Source organism: Homarus americanus, unplaced genomic scaffold, assembly GCF_018991925.1.
Source record: "Homarus americanus isolate GMGI-L3 unplaced genomic scaffold, GMGI_Hamer_2.0 scaffold21914, whole genome shotgun sequence".
Classification (NCBI taxonomy): domain Eukaryota; kingdom Metazoa; phylum Arthropoda; class Malacostraca; order Decapoda; family Nephropidae; genus Homarus; species Homarus americanus.
This window is the reverse complement of record NW_024719665.1, coordinates 3664090-3685162: the sequence shown is the minus strand read 5'-3', so window position 1 is coordinate 3685162 and position 21073 is coordinate 3664090. Positions and strand designations below refer to the sequence as shown.

At 44.2% G+C, this 21073-nt stretch overlaps 1 protein-coding gene across 3 annotated transcripts in view; it reads right to left on the bottom strand.

Annotated features, from left to right (window-relative positions):
* Window positions 1-1913: 1913 nt before the first annotated feature.
* LOC121860223 (nephrin-like) overlaps window positions 1914-21073 on the bottom strand; it is an 84339-nt gene continuing 65179 nt past the window's right edge. For 2 of the 3 annotated variants that reach the window (XM_042357309.1, XM_042357308.1), the window contains exons 9-18: window positions 20649-20779; window positions 20287-20446; window positions 19255-19349; window positions 18067-18268; window positions 17465-17633; window positions 10759-10916; window positions 10361-10470; window positions 6043-6331; window positions 5191-5543; window positions 1914-3521 (exon numbers count right to left, since the gene is read on the bottom strand). In XM_042357309.1, coding sequence (XP_042213243.1) covers window positions 3315-3521; window positions 5191-5543; window positions 6043-6331; window positions 10361-10470; window positions 10759-10916; window positions 17465-17633; window positions 18067-18268; window positions 19255-19349; window positions 20287-20446; window positions 20649-20779 — 1874 coding nt within the window. In that variant the 3' untranslated portion in view covers window positions 1914-3314. Of the gene's footprint in view, window positions 3522-5190; window positions 5544-6029; window positions 6332-10360; window positions 10471-10758; window positions 10917-17464; window positions 17634-18066; window positions 18269-19254; window positions 19350-20286; window positions 20447-20648; window positions 20780-21073 lie in introns of those variants that run through there. The other variant, XM_042357310.1, reaches the window with a different exon arrangement.

Sequence of the window (21073 nt, the reverse complement as noted above, 5' to 3'; positions counted from 1 at the left end):
ACCAGAACTGAACTGCATAATCGAGGTGCGACCTGACTAGCGCAAGATATAGTTGCAATAAGACCTCTGCAGTCTTATTGCTTACACTTCTAGATATAAAACCCAATACTCTGTTTGCCTTATTTCGAACATTAACGCACTGTTTTCTAGGCCGTAGGTCCGGGCTTACAAGTGCCCCTAGGTCTCTTTCACAAGTCGACTTCTCTAGGTTGATGTTGTTAAGGCTGTATACATTGTCAGTATTTGTTCTTCCAATATTAAGTACGCTGCACTTGCTGGTGTTGAATTTCATTTGCCATTTTTCAGACCACCCCTGCAGTTTATTTAGATCCTCCTGTAATGTATTTGCATCTTGCCCTGAATTAATCTGCCGCCCTATTTTGGTGTCATCCGCAAACTTGCTTATGTCACTGCTGATCCCAGTATCTAGATCGTTCATGTAGATTATGAGCAAGAGTGGGCCTAGTACTGACCCCTGGGGAACCCCACTGGTTACACCGCCCCACTCAGATTTAACACCATCTACGCTGACCCTCTGCGTTCTATCGGTGAGCCGTGATTTTGTCCAATTTAAAACTTTCCCCTTGATACCATGAGCCTTAATTTTTCTCAGAAGCCTCTGATGCGGTACTCTGTCAAATGCTTTGCTAAAGTCTAAGTAAATAAGTAGATGAGGTGAGGTTGTGTTGTCTTAGGTGAGTTGAGGTGATGTTGTCTTAAGTGAGGTTATGTTGTTTTAGGTGAGGTGAAGTTATGTTGTGTTAGGTGAGGTGATGTTGTCTTAGGTGAGACATGGATGGTGTTGTGGGGAGGGGCTGGGTATGGGCAGGGGTGGTGGTGTGGGCACGGGCTGGGTATGGGCGGTGTTGTAGAGAGGGGCAGGGGTGGTGTTGTGGGCTGGGAAAGGGAGGGCTTTATCACATTGGTAACCCGCTTCTCACAGCTAGGTTTCACCAGCCTTTGTGACGCTAATTGGTAATATTTTTACGTCATTTTCTGATGATCGCGTAAATTTTCGACTCGTTTCTAGGAATAAATCCAAACCAGTCCGGACGCGTGACTGTTCGGTGGCAAGAGTCTCCTGGCTATGTTTCTACTCTTAAGTTAACATAATGTCGTCGTGTGGCGAGTTCATATTCTGTTTATCAGCCAGAACTACTGGATCAAGCTCCTATATGGCTCGGTCCCTGGGAGGAAAAGTAGAAGAAACATATTTGGCTGTCCACAATAAAGTTACACTGTTGACCCTTCTGCCAAGACTGTTGATATGAACGTGCTATTACTACTCTTCTCTACAGTGGTAGTATGTGGCATGCTTGACGAAAATAAACGCTGTAGTGTTAATGATCTACGGTAGACAGTTGTTTCATGCTACAGGTCAACGGTCGCGTCGCCTGTATTGAAAATATTTTTTTTTTGTGGGAGAAAGGAGTTGAGCACACTTTTTGAGCTACATAATCCAGACCACAGAATTGTCTTAAGAAATTAACTTGATGATGGTACATTTTTGACACATTTTCCTACTAAAACTTACACACACACATATACACACACACAGCATATATATACAGGGTGTCCCATCAGTTTCCATACAACGTATCACCAACGCCATTACAAGCATAACTCCAGCTGTGCTTGAACGTGTTCTTCAGCAGTGGAGGACACGCATTGAAGAGTGTTTTCAACAGAATGGTAGTCATGTAGAGCATATTATATAAATAAAAATGGATTTTCATATAAAATTTATTTTTCCTATGTATGGAAATTTATGGGACACCCTGTATATATATATATAAATAAATAAATATATATATATATATATATATATATATATATATATATATATATATATATATATATATATATATATATATATATATATTTATATATATATATATATATTCAAGGCATGTTTCAACAATTTATTTCATTTGAAAGTAATAACCACAATATAATACTTGATGTAATATTGAAAAATTTCTTAGTTAACTAATGACAGTTAGATAACTTTTATAGGCAATGAAAAAAATATATACTATATTATGAGAACAAGATGTGTAGACAAAGGGTGCGAGAGCACATCAGGGTAGGAGGCTGGTGCTACACGTCTCAACACTAACGATCTCTACTAACTTCCACAAAATACATATTGTCAGCGTATATCAGAGGAACTGAAATATCAGAATGTCAGGTATCGAACCTCGTAATGACAAGTGCTGGTGGCTGAGTGGTTAATGCCTTGAGCTGACGCTAGTTAGTACTGGGTTTGAATCCACACAAGACTGGGTTGGCGGGCCACTGAACAGCTGTGGAGTGATGGGCAGGCGTGATCAATTATCTCTTGTAATGATGCTGATTATGATCATTAGCACGGCGAGTTAACAAACACACAAATGTCATTAATCCTATTTTCTTTACTAAACAATAAACCAACTCAATTATTAATGATTAATAGGTACTTAACTTAATAAGGGGACTAAGTGATAGCTTAAAGGGCTGGATCATATTGTACTGTAGGACTGTCACAGCTCGTACTGCCCACCACTGCTATAGTATCCCGTGTGAGGACTCGAGCCCAGTAGTAACGACTGCTGGTGACGGAGGTTTTCGCTTGGAATTGACTTTTGTTTGAACTGGATTCGAGCAAGTGCCTGATATTGGAATATTTCAATAACTTTCACAAGTTTGGAGGTGAGTGACCTCACCGGTACTGGAAACACAATACTTGGGTACCTTCGAGTGTGTGTGTCATGACCTGTAAGGGTGTCTATCACAAGGTGTTGATTGTTCACTTCACTTAATTTCTACAATACTTGACACACGATGAAGTTTTGTAAAATGTGAGAATAAGTTTATTAAAACAAAGGCTAGACTCTAAATGTTGGCTTCCTTGGTTAACAATATTCTATGTTATCACAATTACATCTTTATTTTACATTATGTACAAACAGACACACACAACTTCATATATTATATATGTATAATATGTATCACTTTGGCTTAAGGGATCCATACAAAAAGTGAACCCTATTATAAAGTGGTCACGCAGTGACTAAAGTGTTTTATAAAAAGTTTAAGGAGTTTCAGCAACTAGGTGTGGAAGATGTACTATGTTGGAGAAGTACCACGGGTCATTAATATTTTTCTTAAACGATAACCAACCAAACTTAACTAAATCTGACTTAAGGATCCTAGAATAGTTTTGGCTAGGTTTGATTGGTTTGTACAATACCTTCTGTCGTATGGGGGGATTAAATGGTAGCGCTGGTGGTAGCCTTACAACATTGTATATTTTGCACTAGGTAAAGCCTGGCTCACACGGCGCTTTCCCTTCTACCTGACGCGGGACTTTCTGGATCTTCTGGTATCCTGGCCAGGCCCGTGGTCACGCCCTGGGTAGGAGCGCCGTCACCCTTATACATATGGGGCACCGAGACGTGATCAGGAGCGGGCGCTGGGGGCGTCCCACTGTCACCTCCGCTCTCGGCAAAATGTACCTCGATGTCAGCGCCGCCACACACCTGGACCAGAACACCATAACTTATTACCTATGTGAGAGCAGTCTGACACACCACCAGACCCCAGGATCACGTACACACACACCACCAGACACCCAGGATCACGTACATACACACACCAGCAAACCCCAGGATCACGTACATACACACACCATCAGACTCCAGGATCACGTACACACATACACTACACAACACACCATAACCACTACACCACCACCCACTACACAACACACCATAACCACCACACCACCACCCACTACACAACACACCATAACCACTACACCACCACCCACTGCACAGCACTCCATTACCACCACCCACTACACAACTCACCACTACACCATAACCACTACACCACCACCCACTACACAACACACATAACCAGCACACCACCGCACACACAACACACCATAACCACCACCCACTACACAACACGCCATAACCACTACACCACCACCCACTACACAACACACCACTACACCACCATCCACTACACAACTCACCATAACCACTACACCACCACCCACTACACAGCACGCTATAACCACTACACCACCATCCACTACACAACACGCTATAACCACTACACCACCACCACCCACTACACAACACGCCATAACCACTACACCACCATCCACTAACAACACGCCATAACCACTACACCACCACCACCCACTCCACAACACGCCATAACCACTACGCCATAACCACCCACTACACAACACGCCATAACCACACTCCACCACCCACTACACAACACGCCATAACCACTACTCCACCACCCACTACACAACACGCCATAACCACTACTCCACCACCCACTACAACACGCTATAACCACTACTCCACCACCACTACACAACACGCCATAACCACTACTCCACCACCCACTACACAACATGCCATAACCACTACTCCACCACCCACTACACAACACGCCATAACCACTACTCCACCACCCACTATCTGGCGGAGTTCACCACTACCACATAACACAGTCTAGCGTAATATTATCGTCTGGGAAGGTGTGACTCACTCCCATTAGGTCTTATGTTGGCAATGGGACTCCATTAGCTTGATGTAACTCTCGGTATCTGGAGCTGAAGCAGTTAACACCTGAGTCTGGTGCTCAGTTAGTCACAGCCTTAAGCCACTGGTCGGGGACTTATATATATATATATATATATACTTTCAATATATATATATATATATATATATATTTAGTAGAATGTTGCATTTACCTAATTCTGATGACCTGTTGATCTGCCACAACTCAGCCTGTACCCAGCCTCACTCACCTCACCAGCCTGTACCTGTTGTAGCCTCACTCACCTCACTCACCCTGTACCAGTTGTAGCCTCACACACCCTCACGCAGACTGTACCAGTTGTAGACTCACACCCTCACTCAGCCTGTACCAGCTGTAGCCTCACACACCCTCACGCAGCCTGTACCAGTTGTAGACTCACACCCTCACTCAGCCTGTACCAGCTGTAGCCTCACACACCCTCACTCAGCCTGTACCAGTTGTAGCCTTACACACCCTCACGCAGACTGTACCAGTTGTAGACTCACACCCTCACTCAGCCTGTACCAGCTGTAGCCTCACACGCCCTCACGCAGCCTGTACCAGTTGTATGTGTAAGTGCGATAAGTGTGTACATTAACTTACCCTGGGAGCGGTGGAGTAGGCAGCCTGCGTGAGGTGAGCGTGTCTTAGGTCATGGGTGCCGTGACCGGAGAGCGGCAAGGTGTAGCTGTGTGGGGGCTGTGTTGAAGACTGCTGTTGCTGGCTGTGTTGACCGAGTGACGGAGAGTGCTGCTGATGGAGATGCTGTAGTGCTGGAGAGTGCTGCTGTTGACACTGCTGGAGGTTGTGATGGGACACCGGTTGTGGTGGGGACTGCTGGTGGGTGTGAGCGTGGTGCAACTGCTGTAGGTGGTGGTGCTGGGCAGTGTGACGGTGACCAGGCATGAAGGACAGCGCCCCTCCGGGCCGTATGCTCACGCTCACCTCATCACAGTCTGCAACATTATCATTATCTACCGTGAATAATATTATCCTTAATAATCCGTAGTCTATGGCAGTATGTTATTGAATACATTTTTACAAACATATACGAATTATAAAAGGACATGTGTGTGTGTGTGTGTGTGTGTGTCTCGTCACCAGAAGACGTCTCTGCGTGTGGGTCTGTTGGCTTGGGATTCACCCAACCGTTTCAATTTTTCGTGCCAGGATAAAATTCTTGTTAGCCCCCATTTAAAAATCATAAAATGAACGAAGTTTTATGAGCTAATTAGATTTTGTAGATATAAATGATGATAACAAGCGGCAATCACATGTGTTTACACCAGTAGGTATCACTGCCATGTTAGTTTATAAGGTAATAACGTGTGACTCACCGTGTAATGTTGTTTACAACCCATCGAATTTTGAATGTTTTCTGCGGTGATACGTTATAGTACATTATATAACACTCATGTGATAATTAAGAGCCAGCCACGGACCTGGAACACGTACCTCCACTGCAAGCAACAACATCAGGACTCTGGTCATCAGGAACATGCTGGCGAAGGTGCTGCTCCCTGTAACAGTCGTGCAGGTCGTCTACCGGGCTGTGGACCTCCTCACTATGACTCCCGTGACTCTTCTTTAATGACGGTTGATGCTGGTGCTCATGATATTGTTGTTTTGTTTTATGTTGCTGTGCATGTGATCTTTTCTCTTGTTTTCTTTGTTGTTTGTCACCGTTTTTATGGTTTCCTCGCTCGTGGGCCTGACGTCGTCTGGCTGCCGCGCTGCACTGAACCTGCCAACAAGAAATAAACACGTGTGTGAGGGTGTCATTAATTAAAGCTGGTGAGTCTTCATCAGTCATATCATTGTCCACCAATCTCCCGTCCCCCATTCCGTCTTTAGGTGCTGTGCGAAGCGCGTGCCCCAGGCATATGAATTCCGAAAGAGTATACTCAGTGGGAGATGCTTCTGGAGTGTCAGAAACTCTGTTAGCCAAGACGCACAATAATAACCAAAAATCAATAATATGAACAAAGCTCCTTTTTGCTAATGTTTTGTTCATGGCAGGATAGGAGGGTGTGTACACCACTACTTGCGTTATTTATATAACAGAAAATATCTCACATCAATCCTGCCTGGGAACACTATACCAAAGGCTAACGACCCGTCCACCACTCCCGCCTAGTTTATGGCGGACCATAACTACCATACACACACATTTATATATATATAAATATATATATATATATATATATATATATATATATATATATATATATATATATATATATATATATATATATATATATATATATATATATATATATCATCAGTACATATAGCACGTGGACTTCCATGTACAAACAATACCTCACTAGTTGGGAGTCGAACCCCCCTGCGAGTGAACTGGGATCGCTATTACCGCGCCAGGGTTTGTGTGTAATATAACAAAGCCTAGGTTTGTTTTTGTTGTTCTTGTGACGCGGTGGTAGCGATCCTTGTTCACACGCAGAGGTTCAGGGTTTGATTCCCGACAAGTGAGGTATTGTATATATATATATATATATATATATATATATATATAATCATTTTCGAACAATAAATAAGTAAACGAACGCTTATAAGAATTTACCGTAAAATAGAAAAAAAATTTAATATTTACAATATCACGTTTATTTCTTTCGGTCGTCAATATTTTATTGTTGTGTGGCCCCGTGGGGTGGCCCCGTCGGGTGGCCCCGTCGGGTGGCCCCGTGGGGTGGCCCCGTCGGGTGGCCCCGTGGGGTGGCCCCGTCGGGTGGCCCCGTAGGGTGGCCCCGTGGGGTGGGCCGGTAGGGTGGCACGGTAGGGTGACCCCCAAAAGTAAACCAAGTTACTGAGGTTTATGTACCACCCGACTCATAAGGTACAGCATGCGTGTACCACCCGACTCATGATGTAAGTATTAACTCCACATGTTGTACATAACCGTGCGTGAGAGGTCAGTGTTGCGGATCAATAGGGACACAAAGGCCGCCCTCCAGCAGTGTGTCTCCACCTGTCATTTGCGTCACGCTGCTCCGGTGGGTCAGGTATAAGACCCACTACCCACCACTCTCTCCCAGACTCCTTAAGAGATGAATCATTGTCAAGTAATTAAAATCAAATTAACAAATTGTGGTATCATTGTGTGCTGGTAAACCCTCTCCTTGTCATATCCTAACGCTATCCTAACCCATCCTAACATTATTAATTTTAAACCTAACCCTATCCCAACCTTATCCTTACCCATCCTAATTCAACCTAACCTAACCTAACCCAATAGAAGGCCACCCAAACCCATCCTGTCCTTAGCCTATCCTTACTCAACCTATCCTATCCCTTATTCACCTTAACCGATCCTAAACTAAACTATCCCGCCCTTATCCTATTCAAACCTAACCTAACCCCACATAGTCTACCTTAAACCCTCCTCCCCTAAATCATACACTTTGAGATTCACAAGAAGTCAGTTAGCAGGTCAGAAGGTGCGCCACACGCTTGTGAATGTTGGCGAGGCTGTACTGGCCACAACAACTCGTCCATCCGCCTGTCCGTCCGCCCGCCCGCCCGTCCGTCCGTCCGTCCACAACCAAGTATCCATAAGGTTCTGAATGTTGTCTTAGTATAGAGAGAGTACATGCTTGTTCTGCTCTATGCGAGGATGGCACCTAATGACACCTTAGCTGGCCTACGCTGTACACTGTAATATATGTTCACCGTAACGCTTGGAGGAGCATCACAGAAGGTGTCAATAATTTCGAGTTAGCCCGACTGCATAACGAGGCAGACAAGCGCCAACGCCGGAAAGACGCTGCAGCCGCCCGTCCCGCACTAGATGTAGCCTCCCACATGTGCAACATCTGTGATAGATCCTGCCGGTCCCGTTTCGGCCTCTTTAGTCACCTCAGAACTCACCTACCTAGGCGACATCCTTAATAACTCATATAATTGTATCATAGCTGGATGATCGTCATACTCGATACCGAGTGACAGCAAAGTAGTAGTAGTAATATGTTCACCCTCCAGTTACCACGAATGTGTTCACTGATTTGCCAAATTATTTGTGGAGTGAAGTGGAATTTGTTACGTAGCACCATAACATATCCCTTGGTCGAGCTCTGTTATCATCATTTTCCCATTATCATTCAGTGCAGTTGTGGATCGTGGCACGACTTCAGGTATTTGGTGAGGTCATGTATTTATAGATTGATTTACTGAATGTCTAATTTTCAAGGATGATAACAGTCAGACTGCCTCTCAGTCAAGGATGTGGCGGTGTTAGCTGACGAGGCAGCTCACCACACACTCACGTTGTTGTCTAAATCACTGTTGTTATATACCTGTAGTGACACCCATCTTAGAGTGGGTGTCAGGGTGTCTGTCAGGGAGCGTGTCGGGGTGAGTATCAGTGTGTCTATCAGGGAGGGTGTCAGGGAGTGTCAGGGTGGGTATCATGGAGGGTCAGTATCAGGGAGTGTACCTGTCAGGGTAGGCATCAGGGATTTTACATGAGTGTGACTTGCCTTATTGAACTATTGCATGTATATGGTGACTGCACTCGAGTGAAGAGCCTAGTCATATCGGGCTTGTTCTTATTTTGTCAATATTGTGAGTGTTTACCTTTTATCAACTAGCCTTAAGAGGACAGAGGCTTTCCACTCTGTCTGGTAAAAGTACACGCGAGTATGAACCACGGCTTTGCCCCCTTGTCGTGCTTTTGTTATACTCACTCACTCACTCAATCTGGTCAGAATGAGTCAATATTGAAACATTGTAAGCGCTTTGCATTAAACTCGCTCTGAGAATAGTTAATGTAGAGTTGGGTGCTCTCGTCAAAGAGTAATGTGTGGAGTGTTGCTGTTGTCGGTAGGAAGTGTATCGTCCGCTCAATACCTGAAGAAAGGCTTGGGATTGACGCTTAGTTCACATGAGGTCATCTTAGCTGTGTTCGATAACCTGTAGATGGGGCCATACATCATGGGCTACTTTTATTACTCTGTGTCAAACTTTCTTGTAAAAATCTCGAGAACTTATGCATGAAACTGAAAGAAATGAAGGTGGTGTTTGCTCGCGTATCATATTATGGTGATGTAATATCCGGTTTTCCTTTGGTGTCGTAATGCATCTTATCAGCGCCTGCCAGCGTGAGTGGTAACGCACCTCCGGAATATTGTCACTGCATTAACGAGAAATATTAGCCCTCTCACTCTCACAGTTACTCATCTGCTTCTGCCAGATAACATCCTCGCTAACTCCTGCTACTCTTCAATTACTTTCCACACAAGATATATAGTTATACAGTAACTTAACCTCCAGGCTATCCTAAGCAGGGTGTTCTTCAAGGTCTTTGCAGCGTGTGGGGTTTATGGAGGGAGGAGGAGGAGGAATTGAAATTTGAAGAACATTTTCTAAACTTCTTTATTGACACTGGCAACAATAGGGGACTTGTGTTGAGAGGGTGATCTAATCATACAGAATAATAATATACTAAACAGACAAAATTCTCTTCATTGTAGGTGGAAATAGAAAGCAAGTTGCTTGGGGTGGAAGAGTAGGGTAGCCATCATTAAATTAATTAACCACGATAAAGTTTAATCATTTAAGCGTGTTAGGGAACCATTACTGACGACACGTGAACTCAAAAACCTTCATGGGAAATTAATTGTGTTTACATTATGTTAGATTTAGGTGTTCTTAAACATGACTCGGTTATTCCTGGATGGGATTATAATGTTCAGTAATGGCTCCTTATACAACCATAGTCCGTAAAGAAAAACTGTCCTTATGAAGAGTGTCTTACCCTCAGGATGACGATGATGACGACAGCGATGACGGCGAGGACGAGGACGATCCCGGCAAGTACCCCAAGTAGTGGTGTCACCTCGACCGCCAGTGTGTCCTGCGTCACCCCTGGTGTGGGAGACAACAGTGGGTGAGTCTCTTATCTCCAGCCTCTCGCACTCAGCCTTTATTATCTTTTCCTCATCAGCCTAGATTGGTATTCGACAGCATACAATCTTACGAAATAGATCATTAGGTTTTAATTTGTCTTCTTACCCGATACACACATGCATTCTGTCTACAACACCTCTGGATTGTGTTAGAGAGTAAAGTGTTTCTGTGTTCTTGTTGATCTGTCTCGCACAATCATACTGGTCCTCAGCCCTAGTCTGGTGTGATCCTAGGCACATTACTTACCAGCACTGTCGCCGCTACTCAGTCGTGTCTCCAGCTGCTTTACGGGTAACTTGTGCGTGATGGCCACCAGGCGGGTAATGCCGCTACGACCCTTGGCATTCCCTGCGTACACGATCAGCTGAAACTCTGACTCATTGTCCAGACCAATCACCACGAACCTGTCAAGATAATAACAGTTGTGTCTTTTTACCTTATTATATGTGATATTAACTGTTAGTACCCCGGGTGGGGCGCGAAACTGCCTGCTCTACACACGGAGGTGTAAAAGTGAGCTGGTGGCCCACCAGCGGTACTGGTGTTTCACCAGGAACCCGTTCACCCCATCTCGTCTCTGTGTAACTGACGCACGCATTAAACACACGCGGCCCACCTCGGATACATCACCATCACCGAGCCGGGGTACACGCACACTTGTCGATCTTTGGATCTATTTGTCACACCCCGTGGCCGCGTCTGCCAAAACAATATTGATTAACATTAAAACAACTTTAATTGCTTGAATAAGAAGGTACTTTCATTAGTTCATAATGTACAGTTGCCAGCAAAAGTCCTCCCACAACTTGCTACACAGGGCTGTGGGAGAATAATCTTACCTCTATGGAGTCTGTGTTTACTTAAAATAACGTTGTTATGTGACACACTGATCAATGAGGAAGACTCTCTCTCTCTCTCTCTCTCTCTCTCTCTCTCTCTCTCTCTCTCTTTCTCTCTCTCTCTCTCTTTTTTCTATGCCCCCCCCCAAAAAAATGGTTAGTTTCCGTTGTTTAGTAACAAATAGTATTACTAATATTAACATGGTCGTTACCGCCAAACAAAGCCGTCATATGCACATATATCTGCCAGCAACACACTGCACCATCATTTAAATGCAGCCCGGTAATAATACATATTAAATGGCTTTATTAGAGCGTACAAACGGCACTAAATTTAGCAAATGTGCTTTCAAAAATCACTCATAATAAAATAGGATAAATTAAATTTCTTTGAACGAACGAAATGGACATCGATTGATTCTGGTCCAGACCATTGTGAATTAGCAAGGCAGAGAGATCGCAGTGCAGAGATACACAAATTTTCCCTCAATTTAGTTGTGATTTGTTTCTGGTATAAAACTATCCCAGTCATAATACTTCTTATCTCACCTTTGTGTTTACAGAAGCCAACATGTAGGTGACGTTCCCCAAATGTTGGCGTCATATCCCAAAATGTTGGCTTCATGTTCCCAAATGTTGGCTTTATGTCCCAAAGTGTTGGCTGTGTCCCAAAATGTTGGATTCATGTCCCAAAATGTTGGCTTCAAGTCTCAAAATGTTGGCTCCATGTCCCAAAGTGTTAGCTTCATGTCCCAAAATGTTGGCTTCATGTCCAAAAGTGTTGGCTTCACGTCCCAAAATGTTGCCTTTATGTCCCAAAATGTTGGCTTCATGTTCCAAAATGTTGGCTTCACGTCCCAAAATGTTGGTTTCACGTCCAAAAATGTTGGCTTCATGTCCTAAAATGTTGGCTTCACGTCCGAAAATGTTGGCTTCACGTCCCAAAATGTTGGCTTCCTTTCCCAAAATGTTGGCTTCCTTTCCCAAAATGTTGACTTCACGTCCCAAAATATTGGCTTCACGTCCCCAAATGTTGGCTTCATGTCCCCAAATCAAAGACATTATTAATATTGCCGGAAAACTCCAGACAAGACGAGGCGAGCTGAGTGACCACTGTATTACTGTATTTTGTTGTGTTCTATGGATCAAATTCATATTCATTATGAGTGAATTGGGTCTCAGACATGAATTCCAATTAGGGGCAGTTTGAATACACCACTGTGTTTACTAAGTCTTCGGTTGGCAAGGAGGCAGAGTGGCAAGCACGGTACTTGATCACCTTCAGTTCCCTGCTGGTAAAGTTAGGCGCCCACTTACGGTTAGATAGACTGGGCGTGTCTCGGGATATAAGTAGCCACTGTCAAGACAGGAGGCGAGTGCTGCATCACTGTCCGCTTCATTATGGTCAGGGGCGTTCCCCGTCGTGAATGAAGCGGCCGGTCACTACAAGACTGTAACTGAAACCATAACGTAATGTTACAGATGCTGATGAGTTCAGAGCAGAATGGAATTACTTAAACAATATCAATGGCAAAGACCAGAGCAGGTGGAGGAAGAACAGGCAGGTGAAGGAAAAACAAGTCAGTACATTTAAGAGTCATTCACTGCCACTATCGTTCATCCTCCCGCCTTCCCCTCAAAGGGTTAAAAGTTATGTAGAGATTAGTGAATTACTAAACTTTTTTTTCTTATTAATGAGAAACTGGCAGATGAATTCTGACAAGAAAACAATATATAATGACTCAAAGTTAAACTTCACACGAAAATAAATGGAAACAATTTTCTGGTTGTTTGTTTGTGACGCGAGTCTTGGCATTTATTTGATACAAAATTAATTACACAACATCCAAGACTAATGGCCACCTTTATGGTAAGTCCTGTCTGTCTTAATAAATCACCGATTAATTAGAGAGAAAAAATAAAATAATAATTATATATCTAGATTTTCAGTGACATAAGATTTATCATATTAGTGTGGCGTGGTAACTCAAGGCGTGGTAACTCAGGTGTGGCGTGATAACTCAGGTGTGGCGTGGTAACTCAAGGCGTGGTAACTCAGGTGTGGCGTGGTAACTCAGGTGTGGTGTGGTAACTCAAGGTGTGGTAACTCAGGTATGGCGTGGTAGCTCAAGGTGTGGTGGCGTGATACTCAGGTGTGGTGTGTAACTCAGATGGCGTGGTAACTCAAGGCGTGGTAACTCAGGTGTGGCGTAGTAACTCAAGGTGTGGTAACTCAGGTGTGGCGCAGTAACTCAAAGTGTGGTAACCAGGTGTGGCGTGATAACTCAAGACGTGGTAACTCAGGTGTAGCGTGGTAACTCAAGGCGTGATAACTCAGGTGTGGTGTGGTAACTCAGGTCTGGTGTGGTAACTCAGGTGTATCATGGTAACTCAGGCGTGGCATGGTAACTCAAGGTGTGGTAATTCAGGTGTGGCGTGGTAACTCAAGGTGTGGTAACCCAGGTGTGGCGTAGTAACTCAAAGCGTGGTAAACCAGGTGTGGCGTGGTTACTCACTTGGGTGGAGGAATTGTTTTTTCCCTCAATAGTTGGATAATGAGTTAACATTCCGGCAAATCATTTTAACTACATAATGGCGACTAGTTCAGAAAAATGTATTTAAGTTTCATGAAGAGTTTGTAGACCTATAATGTGTCAGAAAAAAAAGACTCGCTTTAAAATATTTAGTGGTTCATCTTCAACTCAACAGCGCCTTCATCACGAGTGGGTTAAGAGTTTCCAAATGTTTCCCCGGCGAGCATAATTATACGTGACGTAGATGGCATGTGTTAGTAGCTTGTCACCTTGAGGACTCGCTCTAGCTGCTTCTCACCAACGAAGGAGTTTGGATATAAAATTCAAGGTGATATGTCGTCTGCTTTCTGGTGTACAATATTTTCTAAAGAAGTGACGGAGATTAGATCTGTGTGGAGAGGCACTCACGGCCAAACTCTAGTCAAACATTTGTGTGTACATAAGATGCATTATGCTGGATTATCATGGGTGAAATATGAAACACAAAACGTTCAACGAAAGTTGGGAACATGGTTGACAAAAGAGGTGGAGAAGTCCCTCCCTCTCCCCTCCCTCCCCTCTCTAACCAGAGCAAGTTCAATCGGCCATAACTACAGGCAGAAAATAGTTATTATCTCTTTCGACTAGCATCTTGTGATATATCAAGTTGGGTTAGAATGCAGTGCCATTAATCTCAGTTATAGTCTTCACAACTCCCGGAGGCACTTAGAGAGATGACGTACATTCCTATGTTCCTTCTGAAACAACGGGAGACGTTACATATTATAAGCGCTGTTCTCTCTCCCTCTCTTCAGCTACAGTGACGGCCTGGGGGTACTCGACGCACTAGACCTCTCGTCCTGGAGTTGTCAACACGATAACTTTGAGAAGGAGCGATGGAATTTAATCAAATTTGGTACGTTAGTGTGTCATAACAAGACCCCGGGAGAGGTCGATAGTCAGTAACTTATGCCATTACTGTCCAGACGAACATTGTTGTGGGTAGCCAGAGACCTTTACTGGCAACCTCCATTACCATTCACATCCCGTATGGTGCCGCACCCCATGTTCAGTACACCTTGGAGGAAATGCTGACACTGTGACTCACTTGAGAGACCTAGGAGGACTCACCTGGGCACCTTGGACTGAACATGAGTCAAAGGGTGATGCGCAAACGTTAAATGCCGTGTCATGATGGTGTATTTTATTTTAGCAACACGGAAGAAAAAGTTGGATGCACACAACTCAGTCATGCTTGTGAAGTTATTTTGAGATGAGGCAGAGTGGAGGATCTTGGGCGGGGGGCTGAGACGTTTGCATAAGAACACACAGAGTTGTTTGTAACTGAAAGAAGACATTTAGTGTATAATGAGGAGTTAGTGTTATGTACGGCATTAAGTGAGTGGTAGAGGATAGATAAACCTTCCAGCACTACACACACACACACACACACACACACACACACACACACACACACAAGAGAATAATGTAAACAGACTAAGGAGAAAAAGCAACACAGAGGCAATTTTTCAATAAGGATCGGTCCCAAATTTTGTCAGATGGTTTGTAGATGTCGAGAGCTACTGCATGGGTTTCACCGCTGCAGTCTATTGATCGGTGGGGTGAATGGCAGAAGACCAACAGTAGAGCGTGGGCTGTGGAAGCTATACTGCTGATCCCTGAGTAAATGATAATTTTCTAGCAATATGATTATTAATTATTGTTTCGATGATTTTTGCTTATTTTTTGCGAGAGGAAAGTTAGTTTTTTATTATATATTGTTGGATTTATCATTCTTATTTAGAGTTGTATGAATGATGCAGATATCTTGGAGGACGAAGAGCGTGAAGAGATTAGACACACACCAGAGCTGGACCAGCTAAACGTGAATTAATTTACGTCTTTTGTTTTAATTTCAAAGAGCGAAACTCAAGGCACCTCCAGATCCACATTAGGAATTATCTGCTCCTCCTCTTGAAGAGTTGAGTTGGCGGCTGAGAAAGTAGGTTGGCCCCTTGAGAATCTGAGACCACTGAACAATAAGGTGAATTGACACGAAGAATGAATGGATGGCTACTGAAGCCTTAAAAACGGGTCAGAATACCTTACTATTGCCTGGGTAGTTTAGTAATGTGAATGAATTTTATGCATACAAATGATTTAGATAACGTATTAGTTGAATTAACGTGACCGCCTGTAGGTTAGTAGATACTGAGTGACTATACAGAGAATAAATTTTTGTAGTAAGATATTATTGGAATCTTTGGTTAGGACTTTCTTTATCCAGACCATGATGATATCAGTGATGTGTTCAGCAGTAAAAGAAAGTTCGCCGGAAAAGAAGGAAAACTAAAGTGATGAAAAAGAGATATCCCGGTACTCGCCCCAGTGTGTATGATCCTATCACTGAAACAATGGTCAAGAGAGCACAGTGGAGAGAACGCTCTGGCATATAAGAATTGGAATGGTTCGTTAAAAAAGTGATCAGTCAGATATGTTCTGTGTCGAGGAACACTGGGAATCCGTGTGGGAGTGTTGACCAGTTATGGAATATTAAGTGAGGTTACAAAGTGCTCCACCTCCACACCAGCTTGGTCAGTGTGGTCCGAATACGTCAACCATTGTGTCTTGTTGGTTTTGAAGTGACCAGACATCCTGAATTAGAGTGAGGGATGTTGTGTATGTTGTTAATTAGAGACTGATGATGGACGCAGGAGGTGACTATAAGTAAAAGTGCGGTGGTCTTGTGGATACAGCACTCGCCTCATATTCTAGGGGTCAATAATTCATACCTAGAACACTCACAATCAACGCAGCTGTGAATGGGTACCTGGCTTTAGTTGAGTAATTAATGACGGTCAAGTGTAGCTAGCACCAATTACGAATATTGAAATAACTGTCTGTATGGTATTACTGATGATTGATAGTATTACGGTGGTGGAAAGGTCCTTTGTATATTAATAATCGGGGGTGGTTAGCGAGGACAACACCAGCTAATGGGAGGAATAGGGCTCTACAGTAGGTCTCCCGGTACTTACTAGCAGAATTTTTAGCTCTCGACGGGTGGAAGAGGAGGGAAGGTGGCCCGGTGTAGTGAGGCAGACAGCAAAAGCCAGTAATTATCCAGGTATCTATGCTAAAGCCTCTCTAAGTTCCGACGGTTGTGCTGCCCTCCCTGGCTGCCTAGATACTGCCTGTAGCATATTACATGGTCACCTGGGAAGTAGTCTTGGCCTCGAGAATTATGAGGGCATCTTGATCTTAGACTCATATGCTTGGTCACCTGGTCACCTTGGATAATCACTTGGTCACTTGGATAACTCACCTGGTAATTTTGGATAGTTCAACTCGTCCCCTTGGATAGCTCACCTGGTTTCCTTGGATAGCTCACCTGGTCACCTTGGAGAGCTCACCTGGTCGCCTTGGATAGCTCACCTGGTAACCTTGGAGAGCTCACCTGGTCACTTTGGATAACTCACCTGGTTACCTTAAGATTCACCTGGGCATTTCGGTATCTAAGGGGACACACTTGATCACCTGAGATAATTATTACCTGAGTATCTTGGAGGTGGACTCGCCTTCTGACGGTGAAGTACATACCTTGGTAATTTGGATGTAATATTGGCCTTGAGAGTATGAGGGTTGGTGCCGTAGACCTCCATGGCGAAGGTCTGGTTAAGACCCCCGTCAAACCCAGGCTCACACTCCACCGTCAGGCTGTTGGCAGACACGTTGTGTAGTGAACAGTTGGTGGGCGACTCCGGCTGGGCTGTGGTAACAAGAGGGAGGCAAGGGAAAGAAGTGTGAGCATCTTGGTAATGTTTGTAATATTTCTCTCTCTCTCTCTCTCTCTCTCTCTCTCTCTCTCTCTCTCTCTCTCTCTCTCTCAGGTTTCATTTCATAATGGTAATAATAGTGGTAGATGATCAAACCATTATAATAGTAATAGTTGTGGTAGATGATCAAACCATTATAATAGTAGTAGTTGTGGTAGATGATCAAACCATTATAATAGTAATAGTTGTGGTAGATGATCAAACCATTATAATAGTAATAGTTGTGGTAGATGATCAAACCATTATAATAGTAATAGTTGTGGTAGATGATCAAACCATTATAATAGTTGTAGTTGTGGTAGATGGTCACAGACATTTACAACACATATTAACCTACTCACTGTATGGTATAGCAGATATACTTACTAGCTGGTATAATATGGAAGACACAAGGTACCGCCTGCCGGCCCACCATGTTCTCTGACGAACACAGCAAGGTACCGTAGTCGAGGTCTGACATCGGGGTGTATACCACTACGGTACGGCCTCCAAGGCTCTCTGTGAACCTCTCCCGCGGCACCTCCAGGCTCTCTGCGGTGTTGTTGAACGTCCAGAAGAACCTCGTTACCTACAGCACCCAAGAATTAAGGCGGTGAATAATGGTGAACTCTGATAAAAAGGGAAACTGTATTGTGTGTTGGACTGCGGGGAGGTAAACATGAGTGTCTGTCTTCTGAAAGGCAATAAAACTAACAAATTATCTATATGCAAGCCACTACCTAACACACCATGAATAACAACTAGAAAAACCTTTGTTGATAAGAGCTGTAAAATGTAGGCGGAGGGAGAGATTTGACAGGGCAAGAAATTTCATAAATAAGAGTTCAGGGAATAAAAGAAACGAATGATGGTAAATTTCAACGAAAGAAAACCTACACAGTATGAGAATACATTACTGTTGATGTGATACACTCATCACCACAACAACACAGGAGGTATAGTTCTCAGTGTGGTGGTGTTGCTGTGGTACACTCATCACCGCAACAACACAGGAGGTATAGTTCTCAGTGTGGTGGTGTTGCTGTGTATGCGGGTGTTTGGTGTTGAGGTATATATATATATATAGAGAGAGAGAGAGAGGGAGGGAGGGAGAGAGAGAGAGAGAGAGCAGGTGTGGGGGGTTGGCAGGTATATATAGCAGGTGGGGGGGTTGGCAGGTATATATAGCAGGTGTGGGGGGTTGGCAGGTATATATAGCAGTGTGGGGTTGGCAGGTACATATAGCAGGTGTGGGGGGTGGCATAAATTGCAGGTGTGGAGGTTTGGCAGGTATATATAGCGGGTGTGTGGGTGTTTACAGGTATTATAGCTGGTGTGTGGGGGTTGACGGGTATATAGCTGGTTTGTGGATGTTGGCAGGTATATATAGCGGGTGTGTGGGGGTTGACAGGTATATACAGTGGGTGTGTGGGTGGTGGCAGGTATATATAGCTGGTGTGTGGGGGTTGGCAAGTATATATAGCAGGTGTGTGAGGGGTTGGCAAGTATATATAGCAGGTGTGTGGGAGGTTGGGAGGTATATATACAGGTAACAGCGGTGGTAGAAATACTTACCTGAGGCACAGCGTCCACTTGGCACGTTACTTGGGCTTTTTCTAGTTTTGAGACGCCGTACACAGTCACCTGCCCGGGGCGACATAGTGGCACGTCTGTCAAAGGCGAAGTTCAGGTGTGGTTGGCTTACGGTCGGACTTACACGACATATATGGGCCTTAGTTATAATGAATAAATGAGAAGAGAAATTATCATGAAATATACACATAAGAGTGGAGGTAGACACTAGACAGTAATGGAGGTAAAGAGGTAGACAGTAATGGAGGTAGACACTAGACAGTAATGGAGGTAGACACTAGACAGTAATGGAGGTAGACACTAGACAGTAATGGAGGTAGACACTAGACAGTAATGGAGGTAGAGAGGTAGACAGTAGTGGAGGTAGAGAGGTAGACAGTAGTGGAGGTAGACAGTAGTGGAGGTAGAGAGGTAGACAGTAGTAGATGTAGACAGTAGTGGAGGTTGAGAGGTAGACACTAGACAGTAGACAGTGGAGGAGGTAGACACTAGACAGTAATGGAGGTAGAGAGGTAGACAGTAGTGGAGGTAGAGAGGTAGACAGTAGTAGATGTAGACAGTAGTGGAGGTTGAGAGGTAGACACTAGACAGTAATGGAGGTAGAGAGGTAGACAGTAGTGGAGGTAGAGAGGTAGACAGGAGTAGATGTAGACAGTAGTGGAGGTTGAGAGACACTAGACAGTAATGAAGGTAGAGAGGTAGACAGTAGTGGAGGTAGAGAGATAGACAGTAGTGGAGGTAGAGAGGTAGACAGTAGTAGAGGTAGAGAGGTAGACAGTAGTAGAGGTAAAGAGGTAGACAGTAGTAGATGTAGACAGTAGTGGAGGCAGAGAGGTAAACAGTAATAGAAGTAGTGAGGTAGACAGCAGTAGAGGTAGCCAGTAATGGAGGTAGAGAAGTAGACAGTAATAGAAGTAGTGAGGTAGACAGCAGTAGAGGTAGACAGTAATGGAGGTAGAGAGGCAGACAGTAATGGAGGTAGAGAGGTAGACAGTACAGGGGAGGCTTCCTTACACTGCACAGCTAAAGATATAGGCGGTGAGCTGGAATCGCCCTCCACGTTGCTAGCTTGACATGTATAATGCCCCGCGTGGCTTCTCGTCACCTCCTGCACCACCAGACTCCGGTTAGTAACGAGGACGCCTCCTTCTCGCTCATCTCTCACCACCACGCCCTGGCAAAAGCAACATCACCTCCCTGAGACATCCACTCGCGAAAATATGACCCTCAATTTGAACACGTATATTACCATTATACTCTTGACAAGACACGACCATCACCATACTCTCACAGACATGTAAACATATGTGTACTGTACGTGCGTGTATGTGGGAGAATGTTTGTATTGTAGAGGTATGTGAGTAATGGGTACTTACATTGTGCTTCCAGACAACCTTGTAAGCGGGTGGGTTGGCTTGCACCAAACACTCGAAATACACGTCATCACCCTCCCGGATGTTCTTAGGATTGATCGATGCTCCCAAAACGGCTCTAGCTGATGGCGCGTCTGTTGGAGGAAGAGGTCAGGACGGTGGTGATGATGGTGACGATGATAGTGATGATGGTGTTGGTGGTGATGGTGTTAGTGATGATGGTAATGGTGTTTGGTGGTGATGGTGTTAATGATGGTGGTGATGGTGTTAGTGATGATGGTAATGGTGTTTGGTGGTGATGGTGTTAATGATGGTGGTGATGGTGTTAGTGATGATGGTAATGGTGTTTGGCGGTGATGGTGTTAGTGATGGTGGTGATGGTGTTAGTGATGATGGTAATGGTGTTTGGCGGTGATGGTGTTAGTGAT